The sequence below is a fragment of the Coptis chinensis genome, chromosome 4 (assembly GCF_015680905.1).
Source record: "Coptis chinensis isolate HL-2020 chromosome 4, ASM1568090v1, whole genome shotgun sequence".
NCBI lineage: Eukaryota > Viridiplantae > Streptophyta > Magnoliopsida > Ranunculales > Ranunculaceae > Coptis > Coptis chinensis.
This window is the reverse complement of record NC_141459.1, coordinates 42,537,145-42,562,098: the sequence shown is the minus strand read 5'-3', so window position 1 is coordinate 42,562,098 and position 24,954 is coordinate 42,537,145. Positions and strand designations below refer to the sequence as shown.

Genomic DNA, 24,954 nt, shown 5'->3' with positions numbered 1-24,954 from the left:
GCCACGGGGCGTATATGCCATGACCTTCCCGGAACTTTGATGTCTAGTTTAGCACAACCCCATAGCATGAGGCATAAGTATCTTCTTATGCCTATATTAGTTGCCGTATTATACTATGTTTCTTCCCTATTTTTTTGTGCCCGTTTCACGCGGATTTGGGTTGGGTCGACATTGTGAGATCCACCAATTCTATTATTCGATCTTTCCGTGCAATGACTTGGCAAGGGTGGAGGATCTGACCTCATCGGGTTGCACCTTACACCCCATCCGACCAAGTGGCTAAACGGTTAGGATCCGTAGATGATAAATGGCGGCAAGCTTGGCAAATTATAATGGCATGGCGGGATCTTGAAGGAACCTCACTTCTTTATAGAAGAGGAGGATGGCGAGTAAACGCTGGAGTGGAGGTAAGTTTTTAGTTAAGTTAGTGTAATGCGCTTATGTCCCAAGCAATTTAATTCTCTGTTAACCCCATAATGGGTGGAACTCTTATAGAGTTCGTCGGTTTTTTTATTACTATATTTGTATGTTTTAACTTTGTTTTGCGGATGTTCCCCGAATTCCACGCGTTTGATGGTATTTTTCCTACCCTCTTTATTTAAATGCTTTGAGGACAAAGCATGCTTCTTGTTTGGGGGGCATAGAAACACGTGTAATTAAGACATCTGTTAGGATATAGATATGTATAATATGCATTTGTTTTCAAGTTAAAAATTTCAAAAATATAAATAAATAAGTTTATGCTATACACTTAGGAATATTGGTATTGTTTTCTTTTTCTATGCTCTTAACAATCTAGAAGTCTCACGTAGCTTTTGCATCAGAATAATTGTTAGAAACTTAGGTTAATATGTAGGTAATAATCTTTGCATCTATCTATAAATATATTACATGAGTATCTATGATTGTTAGCAGTAAGTTTCTGAAATCTAGGCTAGAGTACTTATTCTACAAATCCTGTGAGAATATAGCCTAAAGCCTTATATGAAGCGAAATATTTGAGAAATGACACAAGGGAGAAGTAAAATCGGATAGAGAAATCACACGTCCACTTGCTTGATCACTATGCCATATCCTAAGCGAGAATTTAGGCCCTCTTTGGATCGATATAGCCAAAAATTCAAACCTATGAATTATTTTCCGCTAGTAAGCCCCTCCGAGCCTTTCTTTAGCCTTCCATAAACCACAATTCCTTTACCCTGTTACAAAACAAAACAAAATAAAAAATTCAACTTACCCAATCTAGAATAAGTCCGAGAATAGAATGAGTGAAGAAAAAGAAGAAGAGAAAACACATTGTAAACAAAAATTAGTCGGTTGCTTCAGAAAAAGAAAAGAAGTTTCCATCCAAAGAAAAGAAAAGAAAAAGAAAAATAGAAATAAATAAAAACTCCAAAAATAGAATAAAAGGGAGTCAAAAGCCAAAGAAAAGAAAAAGAAAAATATGACTAATGATGGAAACAAAGTATAGAAGCAAAAGGAAATAACAAGGTTTTCTCTAAGTTATATAATATGAAGACTCTATTATCTCAGACTTGTCCTTTTGTATATCCATTTCCTTCCTTCTTAAACCATCTCCTAATCCCATGACACCTAATAAAGACCTCTAGCTCGATTAGGAATAGGTTAGTGTGATAGTAAGTGGCAGTTGTGTTTGATCGACTCGGCTTCCTTGTGTGTCATTGAGATTGTAAGGTAAAGTGTGCCCACCGCACACCTGAGTAGAAAACTTGGAGCGAAAAATCAGAGTGATTTTTGTCTTGACTTTTATGTGAGGACCTACTTAAGGACGCTTATTCCAGTTTTCGAAACGGACTGCTAAGCATTTCATAGCATTACTCATTGTATATATGTTTATTAAGTAGATGATTGATTATTATGCATATATTAGCTTAGGTTTTCACATGATTATTCTGTATTCAATTGCTAGTGAGATGTATAGATAGTTGAGACATGAATGAGGAAACAATAGTTTTATTTCTTAGTCGTTGTAGTATAGATGAAGTTTGTGAGTACCTTCACTAGAAAAAAACTCTCACGAGGGTATAACTTCGTCCACTAGGGAATTCCTAGTGGTTTAAGGCCTTGTTGCATATGGTCAATGCAATCGCACTCAAATGAAAGCGAGTAGTTAGAACTCCATTTTGGTCACTTATTCTAATTTCTCATCTTTGCTTGAGGACAAGCAAAATCTTTGTTTGGGGTGGTTTGATAAGAGCCCAAACTGTAGTTTTAACCCCTTAATAATCATACTATTAGACCAATTATGTGAATAATAAGTAAGAGTTAATACTGATTACGTGTTTTTATGTATTTCAGGCTTCAAAGTCAATTATGTGCAGGAATGTGCCACTTTGATGAGATAAAGGAGCAAAAGTTAGCAGAACTTCCGAATGCCATATCTTTGGACTCAGACCTCGGAATTGGGCCTACCTTATGTCAAACCGACCGGCTCGAAAAGAGCTTTCCAATGGTCGAAGCCTTGGCCCAATCAGAGGAGCAGAAGTGGACGAAACATCTGTCGAAGCCAACTGCAGCTGAAGAGCCCATTTTGGACTAAAGAAATTGGGTTTTGGGCCCGATTTTCCGGCCCAAAACATGGCTCCAAGCCCATGCACGATTTTTGGATCTGGAAGTATAAAAACAAAAGCTTGACTCTTTGTTAATGGCAGTTAGGTTAGGAAGCTAATGTTAATGGAGTTTAGGGTTAGAAAAAGATAGATCTAGATTAGTTTTTAGATCTAGATCTAGTTTTGAATCTCCATTTTTATTAGTTTTCATTTCCCTTGTTTTAATTTAAAGTATTAAAATATTGTTATTGCTTCATTAGATAAATAAAGTAGTTTATTATTGATCAAATTCAATTTTGTCATTTATCTATTGCTTAGATCTAATTTCATTTCTTGGTTGTTAGTCATTTCGTAGTTGTTGATGTTGGGTTGGATTATTGTTCATTAAATTCATAAATTAGGTTGTCTTCATTTTGATTCTTAGACTATTGTTAAATTTAGATTTATAAAGTTTTAATTTCAGTTTAATTTAATTATGTCTTATTGTTATTATTGTTCTTGTGTTGAGAATGGTAGTATAGAAATTTCACACCAAACACGTCACTCTCACTGTTCCTTGTGTTTGAATAATTGAATTCTATTTAAGTCTTGAAGGTTTAAGAGTGGAACGAATCCTTACTCGTTGTATTGCATGATTATGTTTTGAGAGTAAGAAGAATTGATTTAAACGTAAGAACGGTAGGATTACGTATTAGTGTTCTTGTAACATGATATTAGGATTCTACTATTTTTACATTTTATCACCTAACATATTGATTATTGTACCCTTGAGGTGTGACTTGTTGGTTATTTCTCCAACCGGAGTTGGGATTTTGTCTCCAAGGGGCGTTAGGTTCACTATTAATGGAACAAGCCTGTTCATAAGCTATAGGACAGTGGGAGTCGGGATGCTCAGGACTCCAACAGAAACTACATGGGTTTGAATTTACATTCATGACGGGGATAGGCTTTTGTTGTGCGAAAATGGCCTCTACCTTTTAGTGAGTGATTCGATTAGAGTTTTAAGCTTCGAATCGTGTTTAATTTCAAACATGCCTTGGCCCTTAATCGTATTAGTAGAACTAGCGGAGCGGGGATATCAATCCTACGATAATGCCGATAAGGTTTTCATGGTCTAAACCATGAAAAAAGCAGTAACAAATTAAAATATTTGGAGGGATTCGAAATCCCCCGCAGGTCTGCTAGAGAACGATGCAAGATTTGGGGCTATCGCTCAAGGCTTTGTAGAAGTCCGAGAGAGGAGTCTCTCTTTCTTCCCCATTATATCGGTGGTGTGTGTGAAATAGTAGTTAGAGGTGTAGTGGGTGGTATACTAGATAGATTTGATTGTTGATGTTGTTGTGTATTTACGTTCGGTGTTTTGTTCGACCGGACCTTAATCTCATGCAAGACTAAGTCGAGCTTAACTAAACATGCAACACTCCAAACAATTCGATATACTAGTATAAACCTCTAACAGAGATCGAGGTGTGGAAGAAAGGAATACCTAATTAAGTCCTTGCTTCGCTTTATGAATAGCGTCTTGTTTACGCTTGTTCATGTATAGAAGCGAGTTAGAACACCGAAAAATATGAAAGATCAAAGTTTGAATCAAAACCGAAATCCGAAAAATTTAACCGCGAGTGTCGCATCGCAGATAGAAGCGCTGTCGCTCGAAAGTAATTGTCAAATTACAGTGTTTTTAGCGCCGTGGTCAGCTCGATGTAAATTCAATTATGATGTTTGGCGAATCGCTAGGTATGGCGCGCTGGCGCTTCGGTGGTAAACGAAATTCCAAGAACTTAGCTGGTCGCCTCTCGCTTGGGCGCTCGCGGTATTTTCTCGCGAATTTGTCACGCTAAAATGGGCAACCACAGTATGAAACAAACAAGGGTGGGTGGGTTTAATGGGACTTAAAAATGACTACTTCTACAAGGAAAACAATGCTAAAGTGCAACTAAGATGGCAGCGGCGCCATTTGATAACTATAAAATGAATAGTCTACCTACGAAATGAACGATGAATTCAATCCGTAAGTAAACTAAAACTAATCTTACGAGTCTCAATTATCAAAGCTTCTACTCTCGATGCGAATTGCACTAAGTGGAGTAGGAAGTTCGTTCCACTCCTAGTTCCCTAGCATGGATTGTTTTCTAAGTCTAAGAAATCAGTCTTAAGTCAATGAGAGCTTTACGAAGGGGAATTATACTACGATGCAATATGAAATTGATTATTCGAATTTAAACTACGAATGCTATGGAAATACGATTGTTTGAATCTAGATAAAGAAATTAGAGGGGAATTGAATCCACCTCGAATCCAACTTAACGACCTAGCGTAGAATGTTGTATCTCAATTCTCACGTTCTTACGGCGAGAATTTCGAGTTCTAATCCCTAGTGTTCATGGCATTCCTACCGGATACTAACTAGCATGTGAGGTCGTCCACCCATTCTCATGGCGAAACACGACCTTCTAGAGTGGAATAGATTCTACAACCAATTCTATACTAAACAACTAAGTTTTCATCAAGGCTTCATCAACCCCTCTAATGGAGGTTTAGCCTTGAATCATTACGCAATCATTTCCATTTAGATTAAAACTAAACATAATATAAAGCATTGAAATTTACTTAATTAAACAATAATGAAATCTAATTTAATGACTAAAATGAAATAAGGACAGGAATTGAAATTAGATCTAGAATTGGAAATGACAAAATCGAAATTAACAAATAGCTATTTATTTATTAATACTAATGAAGAACTATGATTCAAAGATTTAATCTAAAAACAGAATTGAAATGGAACTAAAACTTAATTAATTAATAAAACTAGATCTAGAATTCTATATATTAATTTATGTCTAACTAGCTACTATTAACAAAGAGCTAAGCTTTTGTTTTATACATCCAGATCCAAAAATCGTGCATGGGCTTGGAGCCATGTTTTGGGCCGAGAATCGGGGCGAAACCCAATTCTTTCGATCGAAAAAGGCCTCTTCAGACTAGATTCGGCTTCAACAGACTTTTCGTCCATTTCTGCTCCTCTGATTGGGTCAAGGCTTGGACCATTGCAAAGCTCTTTCCGAGCCGGTCGTTTTGACATAAGGTAGGCCCAATTCGAGGTCTCCGAGTCCAAAGATATGGCATTCGGAAGTTTTCACGACTTTTGCTCATTTATCTCGCTTAAAGTGGCACATTTCTCTCGCATAATGGACTTTGAAGCCCGAAATGCATAAAAACACGTAATCGAGATTAACTCTTACTTATTATTCACATAATTGGTCTAACAGTATGATTATTAAGGGGTTAAAACTACAGTTTTGGGCTCTTATCACGCTCCTACAAACCATTAAATCTGTATCAGCGAGTTCGAACTTGCTGATGTAAACACAAAGAAAAATTAGGATCTGAGATATCATTGTGGGTTTCACTGCTGCCTCTACTGCAGGAGATTTGTTCATTGCTCTCCAAACAGTGCCTTGCTCATTAGATGATCAGGAATTGTTTTGACTTATGGATTAGCATCATGCGCTTTTAAGAAGAGATTAAATTGAGAGGAGATTTAAATAATGATAATTGTATAAACTAAAAAAAGTTATGTAAAGAAGAAAAACAAAAAATAAATTAAGGGCGGTTATTATTTATCTGATAAGTAGTTATTTTGTAAAGGCGAAAAAGTAAAGAAATTATCTCAAAAAAATCACAAGTGGCGGGCAGTCTCGAGTCAAAAGTCCAAATTCTAATGCTTTTCTATAAAACAATACTTATGCCGATGAAAAGAAATTAGAGGGTATTAAAACCCAAAAAAATTATTGGTCTGGCTTTTAAGTTGTTTTGTTTTAAAACCAGGCTCTCTAGCCCAATTTCTTGTTACTTCTAAATGCAATTACTTGTGAGCTACTAATACATTAGTACTAGGATTCTATGAAGAGGCTTCCTTCAGAATTTACATTTACATTCACATATAAATATAAATTTATTAAAGACCTTGTTCAAACGAACAAAAGGAGGAGCTCAAAAGCGAGATGCTCATGGTTCATACTTGTCTCGTAATTCATGCGTTTGGCACAAAAAAGCTACGAAGTAATTATATATGGTGCATATGACTTCATTCTAAGCACGTGAATCAAAATAAGTTACAAATACCAGAGTATACTCACATGGAGATTAGTAGAATGAAACGAAGTTATTGTCTTTCAACTTTCATTTCCCCTAGTTTTATTGCCTTCAACAAATTGGGATGTTGGTGAAAATTGAAAATTTAATATCTTATTGTGTTCTGTCTTTGCAATATATAGCTTGTGTCGTTATGTCTTACAACTGGTTGCTCTCTCTTATTTTACAATTAAATTGATAACTTAAAGAGAGTGAATGATATTTTTTCTTTTTTCTATGCTCTTGGAGGACAGATCCGGAATATAAAAAACACACCGACTAATGAATGAATCTGGTCCTTGACCCTCGTTTTCATGTGCCCTCCGAAATATCGAAATATCCGATATATATACTAGTAACTTTAGAGTTTAGACCCCGTTTGGATGGGCACTCAAATCAGTAATCTGATATTTTTATTTTATATTTATTTTTCCTTTCTAAACTGCTTGTGGAGGGAAAAGCAACAGATCAACCTTCTCGGTGAGGTCCGTTACACTTTCTATTTATTTATTCATATATTCTTAATAAGATTAACAACTGCAACACAGATCTCATTGATCTCATTACAAGTAGTTTAGGATATATACAGATTTTAGGGTTATATTACTTTGTAGCTTTGTTTTCAGATGGAAATATCGGATGGGCACTTTAGTGTAAATGATTTGTAGTATATTATTATTATTATTATTATTACGTCATATATAATTTGGGTTAGGGTTACAGTTAGTTGTTATTGTTGCATATAACAAGTAATAACTCCATAAAAAGATTACTTAAAGTTGCTACATGGAATGGATAGCGTGTTCCTTTGGGAAAGGAAGAAGATGAGATTAAGAGGGGAATTTGTTTTTGGTGCAACTCACTTCCACTTGTCTAGTATTCTACTTGGGCAAGAGCGGACAACGAGAAGAATGGATGGACAAAAGGACGGAGATGCCTTTTAAGTCTTTAGGCAGACTGACCCACCATTTAGGAAATAAGTGCCCCTTGCTGAACATTTACCTGAAGGATTTTCGTATGTTATCTGTTGTCTTAAGGCGCTGTGTGATGTGTAACTTCAAAGAGATAGTTACTTGGAAATTTTGTTTGGAAAAATGAGACCCCATCTTTGATTTGGGAACATGGATAGAGTGAATGTTATGAGAAAGCAACAGATATAGTTAGTAGTGCGCTTTGCAGTTATAGGGTTGCTGCTGTTGGTAATTTTGTAAACAGAAGGGAGTGATTGTTAATATCCCTTCTCCTTTTTGACGACTTTCCTTATAAAACTTTTACGAATTGCTAAAAAAGTCTTAATCAATAGGTGGCTCTGTACCTGGTTTTTTATGTTCACTGTCATGGAATGATAGGGATGAAGCTGTGATATCATTCTTCACTCACTTAGCTGATTAACTCAGTAAGGTGGCGTACATATATTTATCTGGACTTGGTTTTAATGTTAGATATCTTACAAGAATAAGTGATCTCTGTAGAGAGGTTCCTATTGTCTCACCTGGATCAGCGTAGAAGGAACCCCGAAACAAGAAAAGATTCTCAGTGTAACCATTATCTTCGATTCGTTACACCTGTTTAATTTGTGGATATTTGGACTTGTTCAGAAGGTAAAAGTTGACTTATATCGTAAATACGGTTCCATGTAGTCTCCGTGCACTTAAATTTACTTCTGCTTTTGTTAGTCTTCGTGTCTTACCACTATATCATGAGTGAAAGGAGGGACTTGAACCCTCAAGGATTGGAAGTCATGGTTAGTAGTTCTTTTGTTAACAACATAGTTCCGTATCCACTGGCTACCCTAAATCCGATGCTTAAGTTCAGAAGATCCTCTCTGTACGCATATGAATGGCATAGTGTTGGATCTCCTTCCAACCAACGACCATCCTTTCCAACAGGTTGGAAATTCTTCAACAAAACGTCAAAGCATTTGACAAGTGATTGTTTGAATCATTGGGATTTCTCTTGAAGTTAATAATCATTGTGAATTCCCTGGTTCACGTTGGCCTTCAGAATGATCTTTTTTTTCCTGGTAGTCATGAATTTTGGAGTGTGAGTGGAAGCCATGTTTAACAATATCTAAGATTTTTCTAGTGATCTTGTACTGCCCACTTTTAAATTACTACTGTCAAGTACACATGGCTATTTTAGGTGAAGAGCTTGTTACATAGGTCCCTCACCACTTGCTTCTATAGGATCTAAACTAGGTTACATTGACACGCCGTATCGGACACGGATACAAATTGTCGGACACAGCAAAATATCAAAATTGGAGGTAAATTACATGCAATATGTGTCTGACATGGACATGTGGATACGTATCCGACACGGATTTTTTTTCAAAATATGGCGTGTCCATGTAACCTAGGATCTAAACAATTTAGTACGTACTGGACTTGTGCAGCTGTTTGGTATGCTACAGACCAATGCTTTAAGCTGAAAATATCCGAGTTTAGCTCAAAGATGCTAAACACTTAGTGATAGTCAGCAGCGGTTTTAACTGAAAACTGTCGCTAAATTTGTCTTTCCAAAACACGCCAGAATTATTTAAAGCATGATATGCATCTTTGTTTCGCAGTTCAACGGATAGAGTTGACATCCGAAGTCAGTTTTTATAGTTTGGAATGGAAATATTTACTTGAGCATAGTACTGTCGCTATGAGCTATACTCCCTTCTTAGGACTTATATTCTTCAGAACCACTTGAAATGGACTTCGTTTTGCATATTAGATATTACCCTGAGATATTTTTCACTCGAAGATGAGGGTCACCCTTGATGCACTAGACCTCTTTCTTTGAGTATCCTCGTTCGTGATATTGCCACGAAGAATACCCAAAAAAAAACTCATTTGTGCATTGTATATCCCCTGGACATTGAGGTGTTCTTAGCGAAATGAAGTTGGAAAAACATTGTTATTCTTCAAACAAACTGGCTATAAGGAATTGGTAATGGCAGAAAGAAAGCACGAAGTTTTCAAGTCTTTTATCTATCAATTGGTTGTCTCGTCTTTTTGGCGATTTAATTATTTGTAATGTTGTACCTGCAGGCACATGATTTATTGGTCTGTTGATTGATTGCATGTTTTACACTTTAGGCACATCCAATATAATGACAGAGACAGTGTCAAGCTTTTGGGGACCAGTCACATCTACCATTGATTGGTGTGAGACAAACTATGTCTATTCTTCTTATATTGCAGAGTTCTTCAACACTTTGTCGAACGTCCCATGCATTCTTTTGGCGTTAATTGGCCTTATCAATTCCTTCAGACAGAGATTTGAGAAAAGATTTAGCGTTCTTCACATATCAAACATGATACTCTCAATCGGGAGCGTGCTATTCCATACCACTCTACAGAATGTGTAAGTATTTTATGTCCTGTGAATCCGGAAGGATTTGTGATTTGGTTAGGACTTAAGTTACATGTAGTGCACCATTAACTTTTTGTGCCTAGAAGTCTTGGTTAAATTAGTTGCTACGATAGCTGAATATTTGATCTAAATCTTATGTGCTCTTATAAAGTACTAGGCATTATTTTAGTACATGCTTCCAGGAATCGTTTTGGTATTGCAATTATAATACTCACCTTTGAATCGATTGAACTCGTTGTTTCTGTATTTTATCTCACATGGTTTTAATGCTGTTGATTCTGCAACTATCAATATGTAATAACTTGGTGGAAGTATTCATAAGAAAGACGTCAAGTCAAATGACCACCCGCCAGTCATATGATCTTAAATTCTTATTTATCCTTTTTTTATTGGCTATCGCTAAGATTGAGACTTGTTATTTTTATTTTATATTCTATAGTTTTTATCTTTTTTAGTGTTATCATCATTAGTATTATTTGTGTGTGTGTTTGTTGTTTGTTTGGGGCCAGGGGCAGTGGTGTCAAATTTCAGCATCATGCAGATTACCCAGTTTTTCTGGTCTTGTCAGCGTGTCCATCTGAGAGGTGCCTCTCCTGGGCGGCCTTTGCTGTTGATTATGATTACTCTTTGTTGAAATTGTTTACTTATGCTCGATTTCAAAATCGTATTGTGCAAAGCCCAGTCATCTTATACATGACCACTCGAGTAGTATCAGTATCTACTATCTAGCCTACAACAGAAGCTCTTAGTCTCTTACCACCTTTTAGTATCATACTATGTGAAGTGAAATTCATTAAAGTTATTCCTAACAACTCAAATTAGTTTAATATCTCTGATATATGCCAAAAATGATAATAGATGTCCAATGTATGTATTTGCAGGACACAACAAAGTGATGAGACGCCAATGGTTTGGGAAATGCTCCTTTACCTCTATATCCTCTATTCGCCAGATTGGCACTACCGGAGTACAATGCCTACCTTCCTTTTCCTTTATGGCGCTGCCTTTGCTGTTGTGTATTCGCAGCTGCGGTTTGGCATAGGCTTCAAGGTTCATTATGTAGTCCTTTGTCTCCTCTGCATCCCTAGGATGTACAAGTATTACATCCACACAACAGATGTGTCCACCAAGCGACTTGCCAAGCTCTACTTGATAACATTATTCTTAGCGAGTATGTGTTGGCTGGGTGATCGTTTTTTCTGCAAGGAGGTATCCTTTTGGTATTTAAATCCGCAGGGCCATGCTATGTGGCATATATTCATGGGGTTTAACACCTACTTGGCCAATACATTCTTGATGTTCTGCCGAGCTCAGCAGCTTGGTTGGTCTCCTAAGGTCGTTCACTTTGTGGGTCTCTTACCCTATGTTAAAGTTCAAAAACCAAAAAGCCAGTGAGGAAGTATGGTATGATAATATTAGATGATACGAGTTACCGAGAAGAAGATTGATATAGGGAGGATCGAACGGATTGCAATCCCATCTTTTGGAGTACAACCACCATTGACGAGCAAAAAGAAAGCAAGCAACTGTGTGTACACTTGGTGGGATGATCATCTCCTGCAATATGTTTGATTTTGATTTTTCTGTTCTTTTTGGGTAGAATCTTTTCTGTAAAACTTAGGACGTACTTGTAGTGTACCAGATTAGACCAAGCGAGTGAGCTTGACACAAGATATTATGTTCAGCTACCAGGATCTTTATTTTTGTTTGTGCTTTCATTTGTTTTTAGTTTCATTTTCCAGAGTAAAGAGAAGAAATCTGAGTTGCATTTGTCGTCTGTAGTATTGATTTTTTATGTTTTTGGTTTTCCCACCTAAGTTTGTTGTTAGCATCGGAGGCTCGGAGCCAGTTTCTGCAAATTCGTACTAAGGACAATATCTTCATATCATTATAGAAGTATAGAACGAGTTAATGCCCGTGCCAGACGGCACTCAAGACACATTGTATTTAAACAACACCCTAAGGGACAATCTTCATGGCAGCAGTGAATTGATGTTATAAGCTTATAAAGATAGGGTATGTAGAATGCACTACTAATTTCCAGCAGTTCTAAACTTCATAGCCATGGCAATTCTATGCAGTTCATTTCTAACAAACCAACTCATTGCATTTACCGCTTACAACACCTTAATTAATCAGAATAACTTTGTCGACAGGCTACTATTTGCTGTCCACAAAACAGCAAATACTGATTGGTGGAGTTGGTGCCCGAGAAAACTGTTTATTCTGTCCAAAAAATCTGTTTATGTGCCTGAAAATGGTTTGGACCAATGAGAAACTGTTGTTTGTGGACAAGCTTGTCCACAAATTCACTCTCTTAATTAATTCAAGGCATATCAGAGTGAGAAACAAATAAGGGGAGAAACCCTTGAATTAAGAGCATAAACCCAACACCCCAAACACTATTGTAGGCAAATATATTGAAGAGAAGATGGAGTTCAGCAACCATCAAGAAATATACTCAAGTTTTGAAAGAGGGACATTTGAAATAAAGGGATACCCATATGAATCCAACACATTATCCATGGATGTTTTGTTTATGTTACATTAAACATTTATTATAATGCCGCCTCAAGATCAAAGAAAGATTACACAACGTTAATAAGACTACTCTCAGTTTTATTAATTACAACTATAACTATAAATCGCCATCTTTAATTTCTCACTCACCTTTTCTCATTGGTATTGATGTCCTTAGAGCAAAACTTCTCGGTATACGATATTTGTGGTACAATTTTTGTATATATTGTTTTTGAAGAAATACATCTTGACATAGCCACATTGAGTTGTTTGTGACTAAAATTTGGTGTTCTCAAATCACTGAATGGCCCTTCAATTTACTAATTGTCATGGCATAAGCTAGTCGAATAGGGAATCGTCACCTTGATATATAGTTTGAAAGGCAACTCCAAATGTGAGGGATGAGTACCGGATTTCTAGCTTTCTCGCCAATTAATAGTTTGGTTTGAAGGATTTTACTCGCATAATGGAGCACCATAAGTTGTGTCTATATTAAAGGTACTCATCGAAGCACCTTTCACACGCTATAAATTGAAAGAAATTGTCATCTTCAAAAATAATCAATTAGATTGGAGTTGCATGATGGACTAATATGTAGATTTTCAACCAATATAGGGTGAAAACCTTAGTCACCATAACATGAAGAGGGTGGGAGAGTGAGAGTGAGAGTGGGAGCAGGAGCGTGAAAGTGTTTAACTTGAAATGTTATGTAATCCAAATTAAAGCGCCTTCCAAGCTATGCTATCAATATCGACGATTAATCGCGATTGAACACCGATTATGATTAATCGTAGTAAACCGATTAGTTTTTACCATTTTTTCAATTTTTCTCATTGGCCTGATTTTACCTCTGAATTGACTGATTAATTGGTCGAGATGACCATTTCAAACTAAACCAAGAAAAAAAATCATTGAAATATCGATTCTCCATCCAAAAAATATACAAAAAATTAACAAATCGTTGGATTCTTAAACCGGATTTATAATAAAAAGACATAATCAACAAAAAAAGCTAAGAGTTTACTTATTTTATCATCCTTAACGAAAGTTAAATAAACAAATTATTGTATTATTCTAATATAGTATCTCTTATCTCCTCTTATTTATTTAAATATTTAACATAATTGTTGGGTTTGACATCTTTGTAGTACTTCAAGATTGAGTTGGTTAAATGTGATTGGATCGTTGATAACTATTTAAAAATATTTGATATGATTATACTATTGTAAATTTTGAAAAGGGCCAAATATATACCTCCAGTATATCCCATTATTCTCGCATATCGCGCTCCTCTAACTATTAGCTCCAAAAACAAATTTTACCGTAACTGCCTTAGAGCATCTCTAGATGGAGGTATCACTTGCATATCTGCCTCCACCATTCCGAATTTCGCGAAAAACCATCTCTAGGTGGAGGCAAATGTGGAGGTATCACTTGTCTAGCTGCATCCGTGGATGCAAATTTGCATTCGGATGCGGATGCGGATGCGGTGCGACAGTGACCCTATTCCAAATTTGTGATTGGTATTTGCCTCCACCTAGACTTGGTCAAATTTTGCAGATACTTACCTCAAATTTCGGCCTCAAATATGTAGGTGATACTACAACCACATAGAGATGCTCTTAGCTTCCAACTTCCAAGAGCCTCTTATATAATATAAAATATATTTAGTTATTTTTGTATCGATGATATAGATGCTTTATATTAAAATGGCATATTTGCTAAGAAAATCGAAAAAAGGTTCGTTAATTCAATAATAACCAAAGTGTAATTTGCCTCATTCAAAATAGTACCACGAGCCAACTTTTTAACTAGTTGGGAACAAAAGCAAAAAGTCAGAAGCAAAAGTAATTTACTTGACTTTATTCTCCTTCTCCATCTCAAAAAACCAGTAGCAGAACCCACAGACTGAAAAATCTTAAAAGCTTAAAATGAAAACTAAGTATACCATAACTGGACTCGAACCTGCAAGCTGCCACTAACGGAACGGCTGTTTACCAACCGGTACGCGCATACAAATCTTAATTTCATTTTAAAAACACACAAGAAAAATAAGTGCACAGCAGCCATTAGATTATCCTAAAATAGATCTAGACCGTCCTTTGTTTGTTATTTTCTAAAAAAAAAAACCCTAGCTTATTATATACTAGTGAATGCCCGTGCCAGTTGACACTCTAGACACATTTATTTTGAACAACACCCCAAGAGACCATCTCTATGGTAGTACTGGATTAATGATATAACCATTTTCAGCAGTGGCAATTTTATACTTCATAATCATTTCATCCGCATACTCAAGTGAGCTTATGGCAATTATATGCATTTCATTTCTCACAAACCAACTCATTACACGTATCCCTTACATATTCATTAATTCAAGATATATCAAAATGAGAATGAGGAACATAGCAGGAGAGAGCCTAGAATTAAATGCATCATCATTTTTTTTTAAATAAAAAAATCTAGCAGAGTCAACTCTATATTTTCAACATTTCAAAAACCTAAATTTTGTCATAACCTGAAAATCAAAACAATACAATTATCATAGATCAACCATATCAAGATATAACTTCATATTTATACAACACAAATTACTTCTAAAACTAAAATACAACTCATTAAACATTAAAAAAATACTCCGCATAAATTTTCACCTGGGACTAATTCTTCTAATTCTAGTAACGAAAGGGAAAAATAAAATGAAATATATACTCCAAGCCCACTCAGTTCCTCATTTCTCTCACTCTCCCCTCTATGCATACTACTTGACACCAACTTGAAATTGATTAGGAGCTCCTTGAAGGCTGGAACAACTTCAAATAGTTACACACCATTCTGCTACCCTATAGATAAATGTGTCATAGAGCAATGACTGTAAACATGTCACTGAAAAATTCTAGTAATTTAACTTGGTACCTGCAAGCAAACCACATATACATGATTTTTTCAGACTTGATACACTTAGCATTTTATTTACAAAAGAGATGGTTCTCAAAAGGAAATAATCTCTATTCTTATTATTATTTAAAAAAAAAAAAAAAAAAAAAAAAATCATAAAAACAGATAGCATATATACATGGATACAATATATTCTTTAATTTCTAAACCAATAAAAGTAGCATTCTTTAATTTCTCACTCGCCTTTTCACATTGGTATCGATGTCCTTAGAGTAGAACTTCTGGGTATACGACATTTGTGGTACAATTTCTTGCATTATATGGAAGAAACATGGATATTCTTTTTGAAATACATCTGGACATGGCCATATAAAGTTGGTGTCCTCAAATCAATGCCAACATATTTCACAGAACGACCTTGCGACTTATTAATTGTCATGGCATAAGCTAGTCGAATAGGGAATTGTCGCCTTGATGGCTTAAAAGGCAACTCCGAATTTGAGGAAGCCCGAGATATTATTGGGATAAGTACTGGATTATCTTGAATTTATATAAAGATTCCCTTGCAGAGTTCTGGCCATATCCCACATTCATTAGTGTTAGAAACCAAATATCAGTAAGTGCTTCTAATGTACCCCTCTCTGACGAAGTGTTGCTTCCTTTCTGTAGTTGAAGAACATAAGATATCATAACCTATACATTGAAAAATAGCTTTTGCATTTTTACTACTAAACCATAAAATTACCTGCTCCAAGAGCAGCGATCTATAAAACATCAGATATGAACAATGAGAAGGGCATTCAAGTGAAAACATGAATGAACTACTGAGAATTTGATGACCAAAATTGCTTCTGCACATGTGAAGGGGGGGGGGGGGGTGCGGTGTTCTCTGCTTGGAACTTCAAATTGCATGTTATAACCGTAACAACACTCTAACAAACCCCCAAAAGAACAGTTTTTATGAAGCTCAAAACAACCCCAAAGCAACGCCATCAAATGCTCCAGTAACGACCCCAACACGAAGCTAAAAAAATGGTACACATTACTTTCATATCCATTTCTTAATTCGAAAAGACAAACAAATAAGAGAGTTCAATAAAATTCACCTTCCCTTGCAACTAACAACACAAAATCATCAAACCAAACAATAGCAACAAATTGAAAGGAGAAGCTGTTTTTTTAAAAATAAATTTGTCCAGCCTACTCAAGTAGCAGTGACTCTGGAGTGGAAGGTAAGTAGTAGTAGTAGGCAAACTTAGATTTGTAGAGGCGAGTGTGTTTTCAAGAAGATTTGAATTAAAATAAAAAAAAAAAAAAAAAAAAAAAACCCCAAACTCGTGTTTCTGCCGGCTCAAACCCACAGTAAAAACCAAGTGGGATCCGTTCCCATCCTGTGTCCTGTTTCAAAAATTGAAATAGAATGCGCATCTCGAGACTAATCGGTCACTCAGTAACAGTTCAATGGTGCTAGAAACGATCCAGACCGTCCTCTATTATAATTTTGTCTTCTAGTGGAAAAAAGACCTTATCTTATTATATAGATATATTACTAGATTTTCAGACCCGTTCAACGAACGGGGACCGTTTTTATATAATTTTTTAATTTTATTATTATGTATCAAAAATCTTACTTCCAGACTACTATATTGAAGCTTGGATTTTATAGATATTTAATTTGTGGTTCTCATAAAACAGAGATCTCATCATTAGTTCATTACCAAGTTCATAATAAGCCCTTGTTTTGTTCTTGTGATCCTCCCTTTCACAAACTTGATTAGTTGGAACAGAGTTAGACATCTTTTCCATTATTTGGTTATTGCAGCCGGAGAATCTGCTACTTGATTCTAACGGAGCTCTTAAAGTCTCAGATTTTGGACTAAGTGCATTGTCTCAGCAAGTTCGAGTGAGTGTGGTGGCATCTATTTCATTTTTTTTTGCTTGTTAGTAAATGTGAAAGTTATGCTTAATAGAAGTTTATACCAAACAATTAATCATCTTTTTGTAGTCTTATTTATCTACTACCGTAGACGCCATGGATGGGTAAGTTTCTTTAGTCAAATATTGTTTTAGTCCAATTGCTTAAGATACTTAAGAAACAAAATGGGTTAAGTTGTATATGTGCATGTGTTGGGGACTTGGGTGTTATCTTTATCCTAATTTATGTTTTGACTGAATTGAATATTTTATGTTTGATTTGACAGGTTTAGTAGTGGACCTGCATTAGGAGTAATATTTCAGATTATGGATTTGGAAGACAACTGTGTGGCTTTGCAAACACAAAAATGGATAGCAAAGTCCAATGCTGAAGCACATATGCTAGTTTTGGATATTGTTAAGAAATACTAATTGCTCTTTTGTTAGTTTTAAAAAGTTGGTGTTAGTTTTATGTTTTGGAGGGCACTTTTTATGTTTTGAAATGTAATATGTCTTGATACTTTGCAAGTTTGAAAAAACTTATACCATGGCATATGCTTATATTATTGGATATAGCTTGGTTCTTGGTAAAAGTATATGGAAAATGGTTTGCTCAAGATCTTTGAAGACGAAACAGATAAAAGAGCACTATTCTTGATCTTTAGGCATTATTTTAGGCCCATATATATTTCTAAATATGTTTTTTTTTTTAATTATTGGGAGATGATGTTCGGAATCCTCAAGTATGCGCTGTTTGACCCACTTAACTACTCGTTATAAGATTTATTTTTTCAATGCTTCCTCCAATAAATTTGGATTAATGTTCGTCTATTTTTAGGTTCATTCGTTTCAGGCATGAACTTCAATGAAATCAGAAGACTTATTTTGTAATGCTACAGTTCGAATAGCACATTAACTACAAATATATTTCAAAACAACATTATTTTGCTACAAATGAAGTAAATAAATGAAATTAATGCATATCTAAAGTTTAAAATAAGCGTTTAACAGAAAAAATACTATGTGACCAACATAATAAAATTTTGGTATTCAAGTACTAATTCTCATGGTTTTCTTTCTTTATTATGGAACTCTCCATGCCCTTCATTCCTTTATTTTTTTCTTCGAGATAATATATTTTATCTTTGTTGTGTTTATCATCAACCAAATAATCTAGCATAATATTTTTGAGGATGTTGAGTTGATTCTGTTTCTCTTCAACTTCTATTCTTTTCTTCATAAGTTCTTTGAAATTGAAGTCTTCAATTTCCATATCACGTTCATTCTTTATAAACTATATTGCGTGAAAAGTTGCTGAATCCTCTGCTTTTGCAACAGAATATGTGGTGCTTCCATCAATTTCTTTAACTATGATGTCTTCATTGTTAAAGAATAAGTCTTTCGGTACCTTTAATGTTACAGTGCTTTTGAATCGTCTGCTCTCTAATTTTGTATTGTAGACCGGATCTTGTTGAATGTTAAGTCCTGTTTCTAGAATTTCCTTTAGCAATTTTTTTTTTTTTACATAAGCTGTAATTTTCATACGTCATTATCTGCAATAGACATAATAAAATGAAGTCAATAAATAATTGTAAATAATGGAGAAGAGGAAGAAAATAGGCTACTTGGTTTTTCGATATGTGTAGTTCAATTGTTTTTTTTTTAGGTTAATAGATTATGTTTTACTAAGTGATTGGAAGTTCACTTTTTGTAGGATTCTAGTTTTGTATATATCTTAAATTTTGATATTTTGGAACAGCGAGCTTCTCCTTTTTTGCAGCCTCCACTCTATTAGGACCCACGATTATAACACGTGTTGGGTTATTTGAAATGTGGATTTTGAATTTTATGGTGTGGGCACGTGCAAAACATGTGAGGTGTAGTTGTGGCATTTTGAAAGGGCATAACACCAGACACACCACAATAGACGGTCAAACTTGGTAAATGATGGTTAACTAACGATAGGGTTACCTAAAGCTAAGAAATGTAAAAATGTGGGTCAAACGCAAATACCCATATTATTGGGACGACCTAAAACTAAATCACCTTATAAATTAACCTCTAAGTTTACTATTACTGTTGGGCCTAGTCCCAAAAAATTTGATACCATATGTTTTAAGCGGGTATTGTATTTCAAATTTTATTCAAATTTGACTTGCTACCTCTTTTTCACACTAAATTGCTCCAACAACACCTCTATCCATGAAAATTCATTCTCTATTTTTTGAAACGTCATGACTCTTTAAGTTTCAAATTCATGGCGTTCAAGCTCAAGCTAATGTATCGTTTCCTTCTCCATTCATTCTCAGCTTCTCCATTGAAATTCAAGTTTTAGAGGAAAAAGCCCACACTGAATTCTAAAGCGAAAAAAGAAGACAAAGAGGTATTGGTTTTCACTCATTTTCATTATTACTGCTGTTGAAACTGAAATTGCTATTGATTTTGTGTCAGGATTATTTGATTGATGCACTTGTTTCTATTGGTGATGGCTTTTCTTTCAGTGGATGTATTGCTTATCGTCATGAGGACTGTAAGCATCGTTTTTCTGATTTATAGGTTTTAATTAGTTAACCTATAAACTTGTGGTGGTTTATACTTTATATTGGTTAAGACTCTCTGTAGTCTTGATAGAATATTTGCTACATAGTTATTATAGTATATTAACTGATAGGAATTGGAGCACTAATAGTATATTAATATTTTTTAGCCAAAGAATGGAAAGGCACCATCTCAAATTCCACCAAAGGAGCTCTTTAGATTTTTGCACATGGTCCCTTCATATAGAATGATGGGTGAAGAAAGAGATGGTGTTCCCGAAAGATCATTTGAACTTGATCCTGATTCATTGCTTGCTAATTTACTGGATCCCAAAAAAGTGTAATTGGATAAAGGCGTGGATTTTTTGAAAACGGTATGTTTCGTAGTCCTTATTGAAACTATGCTTGGTTTCACTGTTCTTTTTGTGTCCTTGCCTATTGGTTACTATCACAGTTTGTTTATCCATGGGTTGCTTCAGCCACGGCAAACTCAGAGTTGGCCTCATGCTCATCTTATATATATTATGTTGCTCTTTTGGCCATTATCTACTAATTTGACTCATCTTACCTTCCATGAGTATGAACTGCAACTTCTGTCTGTTAAAAAGTTTGGAAAGAGCTGTTGTAGTGTAGCAGATACCCATATAACTAGATGGTAGTGTCGCTGCATTGTTATGTGCTCTATTGCTGGTCTCAGAACTCAAGGAAGTGTTAGCTCCGTCTGCGTGTGGAAAAAGGTGGATCAATAATTTGGCAACAGCTCACGGCCTCACGCTATGTCACTTTGATAAAATTGGTACTGATAGTGTACGGCTCGATACTGGGTCACTGGGTGTAAGGATCACCTTTGTGGTAGTCGTCTGGAAGTAGATCCAGGTGGCAGGTTGGCTTCGTATAGGAAAGTAATGTACGCCCCCTGTAAGCTTTTTAGCTTAACCCACTCAACCTGAATGTGATTCAGCTTAAAGATTTTGAATTCAATAGTTAAGTAAGTCTGACTCATCATCTGCGCTGGTGAGTAACTTCCACCTTGCGATCTAGTGGAGTCCCCGTTTTGCCTCAGGACATGATATAGGCCAATCTTCTATGTTCACCATAGATTGCCCGAGTATAGTGCGAAAAAGAATTCTTTGTTGTGTGTGTATTTTTTGTGTTCCTCTATTAGAAAGTATAGTAGAGATTTGCTTCTTTGACATTGAGGTGGATTAACTTGTCATCTTAGTATTTCTGTCGATGATGACATGATGTGCACTGATAATGAGGCTTTCTTTTTGGAATACTGAAAGTGAAAAGATTCCATCTGCTGTTCTGAGTTTCTGATTTTTTTTTATATGCAAATATATATTTAGGTTAAGTAAGTAGTGTCTAGGGTTCATTTAGAATTATCAGAAAGTATATGTGATACTTTGGTCTATAATCATTTTGTTCCCCATTTTTGTATGTGGCAAACTTGTATGTTACCTAACTGCCTTATAAACATAAAGCTCATTGATTATTTCTGGTGATTGCAATTTGGTGCTTAAGGATAGACATTGAAAAAGTTTTTGATAAGATTTTCAACGTTATTGTATAGAATGAATGCATATTAGAGTCCTTCACTATAGTAATAATTTGTTTCTTCATTGTAAAATGTTTATGCCTTGGTTTGGAATTTGTTACTTAAGTAATCCCCTATATATTACTGTCTTACATTCAACAGATGGGAAGGAAAGCAGAGACCATAATCCTCCCGGCCCACTTGAGCTCATTCGCCATTTGAAACCTTCGGAATAAGTCTAATTAATTTGATTAGAATGTTGGCGTTGAATATTATCAAAATCTTATGAGTGCAACATTCTCTGACAATGAACTGCCCCTTGATTTATGCTTTATATACTCTGACAAAACAGTTTAGGGACTGCAAAACACACATTTAATAATAAACAGAGTGCGAGAAAGAGAACGCGAGATTTTTTAACTCCATAACTGCATCTATCATTAACTGTAAAATAGATGAAGCTGCACAAAAGGGGCCAAAATGCCAACTAATTTATTTCTTCCTCTAGTTGAACCTAGAGTACATTGAACCCTTTCCTCATTTATCTAATGCAGAAACTTACAGAAAACTTCACCCTTCTATTGAGTTACTTTGGCACCACAATAAAATCTCCTGTGACGATAACGATTCAGCAACAATACTTCAAAGTTTTTAATGAACCATTTCCAGCTCACTTTGGATGGAGACCTCAAGTCAACCCAACAATTTTTGAAAAGGAGGCAGTTAATACATGAAAGATGAACGAAAGGTAGAATATGCTAACTATGGAAGTGAGATGAAGTCCATTGATACTGGAAAGAACTCTGAAACTATGCGAACTTTATGCAATTGTGTCATATCTTTATCATGGAGAACTGCTAATGCAACTACTGCAGACGTCTGTCATTGGGTAGATGGTTTTCCCCTCAATATCAACCTGTATGTCTCTCCTATGCTTAGCCTTCGACCATAAAGATGAGACTTTAGTTCTTGATGAGATTGATGAGTTATTAGAGCTCATGAAGAAGACATGGTCAACACTACATTAGACTGGTCAAGAGATTCCAATCTTACTTTAATGATCTTCGCCTTGCGAAGGACAGTAACCATATTAGAATCCATTCGATCTTTTAACCCTCGAAGGACTTTGGCATTGTGTGTCAATTTCGTCTCTTCGTTTAATTCTTGAAGATCAAGAAGTAGAGTGGAAATCACTTCCATCTCAGTATTTACAGCACTGACTTCTTCAAAGAATTGAGTAAGGTTCTACCAAAAGCAAGACCGGGTTCTTTAGAATAGAATAGAATAGAATGCTAAAAAAAAAAAAAAAAAAAAAAAACTACATATTCTTTAGACTGAATTAGATTGGGGGGAAATCAAAAAATAAAATTTTAGATTTGAGGTTTTCTTTTAAACTGGATAGAAAGAAAAAAGACCATGGGGGTTGAGTACGGTAATAGGTCTTCGGTAGAATGTGTATAAGGTTTATTAATTGTTATTTTTGTTTTTTTTTACTTTGAGGAGTCAATAAAAAAGTAAGAATAGATTAGGGAGATTTAAACAAATCTGGGGAGGTGTCACTAATTATTATTCCATCCAATTTTTTAGGAGCCAATCATATTGTTCATGGTGCAAAATAGAGCGATATGGTGAGGAGAGAGAATGTCTTTTTTATATATATATGTATATATATAAAGCACATTCTCTCTCCTCACCATATCGCTCCATTTTGCACTTCTAGCAATATGATTGGCTCCTACAAAATTGGATGGAATAATAATTAGTGACATCTCCCTGTATTTGCTTAATTCTCCCTACTCTATTCTTAAATTACTACAACCTCCCCAAAATTCTATTTTATCGCAAAATCAATCTAATCCAAAGCTTACATAGCAAAATAACAAAAATAAAAACCCTCCTAAAAAAAAAATCTCTCTTTTCGCTCTTAAAAACTAGGAAACCTGAAACCTTTCGTCAAAAGCCAACCCCCGAATTCTGAAATTCTATGGAAAATGGATAACCCCAAAACCTTCTCCATTCAATTGTTCGCGATTAATAGCAATAACCCAAAATAAAATAACCCTTCCCCTTCATCACCCAAACCTTTCTTCTCAAAAAAAACAACCAAAAGCTAATCACTAGATTTATAACCTATTAAAACGAATTCCTAACAAAAACACATGAATCGAAGTTCTTTTCTTGTTTTCAATTGTTCGAACACCAAACCTAAAATACCCTTCTCTTCAAACCAAGATTCTTTAATAACCCATCAACTCTGACAACACGGTTGTTTGGTTGAACCAGTGAGGCTGATTAATGGTCAAGAGAAAGCTTCTTATACCGATAGCGTAATTGAATCTCTGCGAAATTCTGGTGAGAAAGAACTTGTAGGAATCACCTTTAAGTGAATTGCATAACTGTGAATGAAGGCTCTCAATGGTGGAACTTCCTCACAATATAAAGAGAGTGAAGAAGACGACTTCTAAAAGCTATTTAATTGAGACCGTTAGATCAAATCTCAGATCTGACCGTTATTTTGATGATAGTTGAAAAGTCTCAAGATAAACACGTGCAAGGGTGTTTTAGGCATTACACAAAAACTATTTTTGGGCCCAACAGTCAAGTCACCGAAAACACGAAGTCAACACAGTCAACCGTCAATTTTGGCCCAATGTCTAATAAACGATCAATTGGTGACCAAACGCAAATTATCTAATTATAATTGGGCCTAAAAGCTAATTAAATACCCTTTTTTTTATCTATTGGTCTAATTTTGATTTCTGTTTAAGGGACAAATTTGTAATATTACAAGCAAATGGACCGGGTGGGCTTTTGACACAATTAGAAAAGTATGTGTTTTTTTTCCGTAATTAAATTGGAATATTGGGCTTCAAGCCCATTCTCTATCAAATTTAAGTCTTCTTGCAATTTGAGGGTCTGGCCTCACATTTTGAGGGGAGGGTAAGGGCATAGATGTGAAACTAGCACTGTTCTAAAAATCGGTCTAGGCGGCCGCTTAGGCGGTCTCTAGGAGCTAGGCAGTGCCCAACCGACTCGCCTAGGTCCTAGTCATTTAAAAAATCGGTGGACCAACTAGGCGGATCTAGGCGGACCGATTAGGCGGGCTAGGTGGGTCTAGGCAGCCTCTAGGCAGTCCAGTCAAGTTTTTTTTTTTTTTTTTTTTTTGAATGATTAAATGTCGAAAAATAAAAACCCATGTAGGCTTAAGATTTGAATGCGAAAAATGAGGTTCAACCCCTTGGTTCTAACTCGGTTGAGTATAAACTCCCTCCCATCGACTTGTAACATTTTCTTGTAACAAACAAATGTTCACCAACCACTAAAGCTTTGAATGAACATGGTATTAATCATACATAATTCATTCGACATGAACTCACCGAGTATCAACTGAGTTCACCTGAGTTCTGAAATTCCGACCGATTCTGCCAGAGTTTCACTACTAGCTTATCATTAGAGAAGTGGTGAAAGAGATCTAATC

General features: G+C 35.5%; 1 protein-coding gene across 4 annotated transcripts; it reads left to right on the top strand.

The window, feature by feature from the left end:
* The first annotated feature begins 7,055 nt into the window (after positions 1-7,055).
* Positions 7,056-11,840, top strand: LOC147503559 (alkaline ceramidase-like). 4 transcript variants are annotated; one of them, XM_086556861.1, is made up of 3 exons: positions 7,056-7,192; positions 9,746-10,061; positions 10,952-11,840. In XM_086556861.1, exons 2-3 carry the CDS (start codon positions 9,778-9,780, stop codon positions 11,463-11,465), a joined length of 798 nt encoding a protein of 265 aa, XP_086412987.1. In that variant the 5' UTR covers positions 7,056-7,192; positions 9,746-9,777; the 3' UTR covers positions 11,466-11,840. The 4 variants fall into 4 exon arrangements, with proteins under 4 accessions (XP_086412987.1, XP_086412988.1, XP_086412986.1 ...); XM_086556862.1 differs by having other exon boundaries at positions 7,063-7,187; XM_086556860.1 differs by having other exon boundaries at positions 7,070-7,187; positions 9,794-10,061.
* The last annotated feature ends 13,114 nt before the right edge of the window (positions 11,841-24,954 follow it).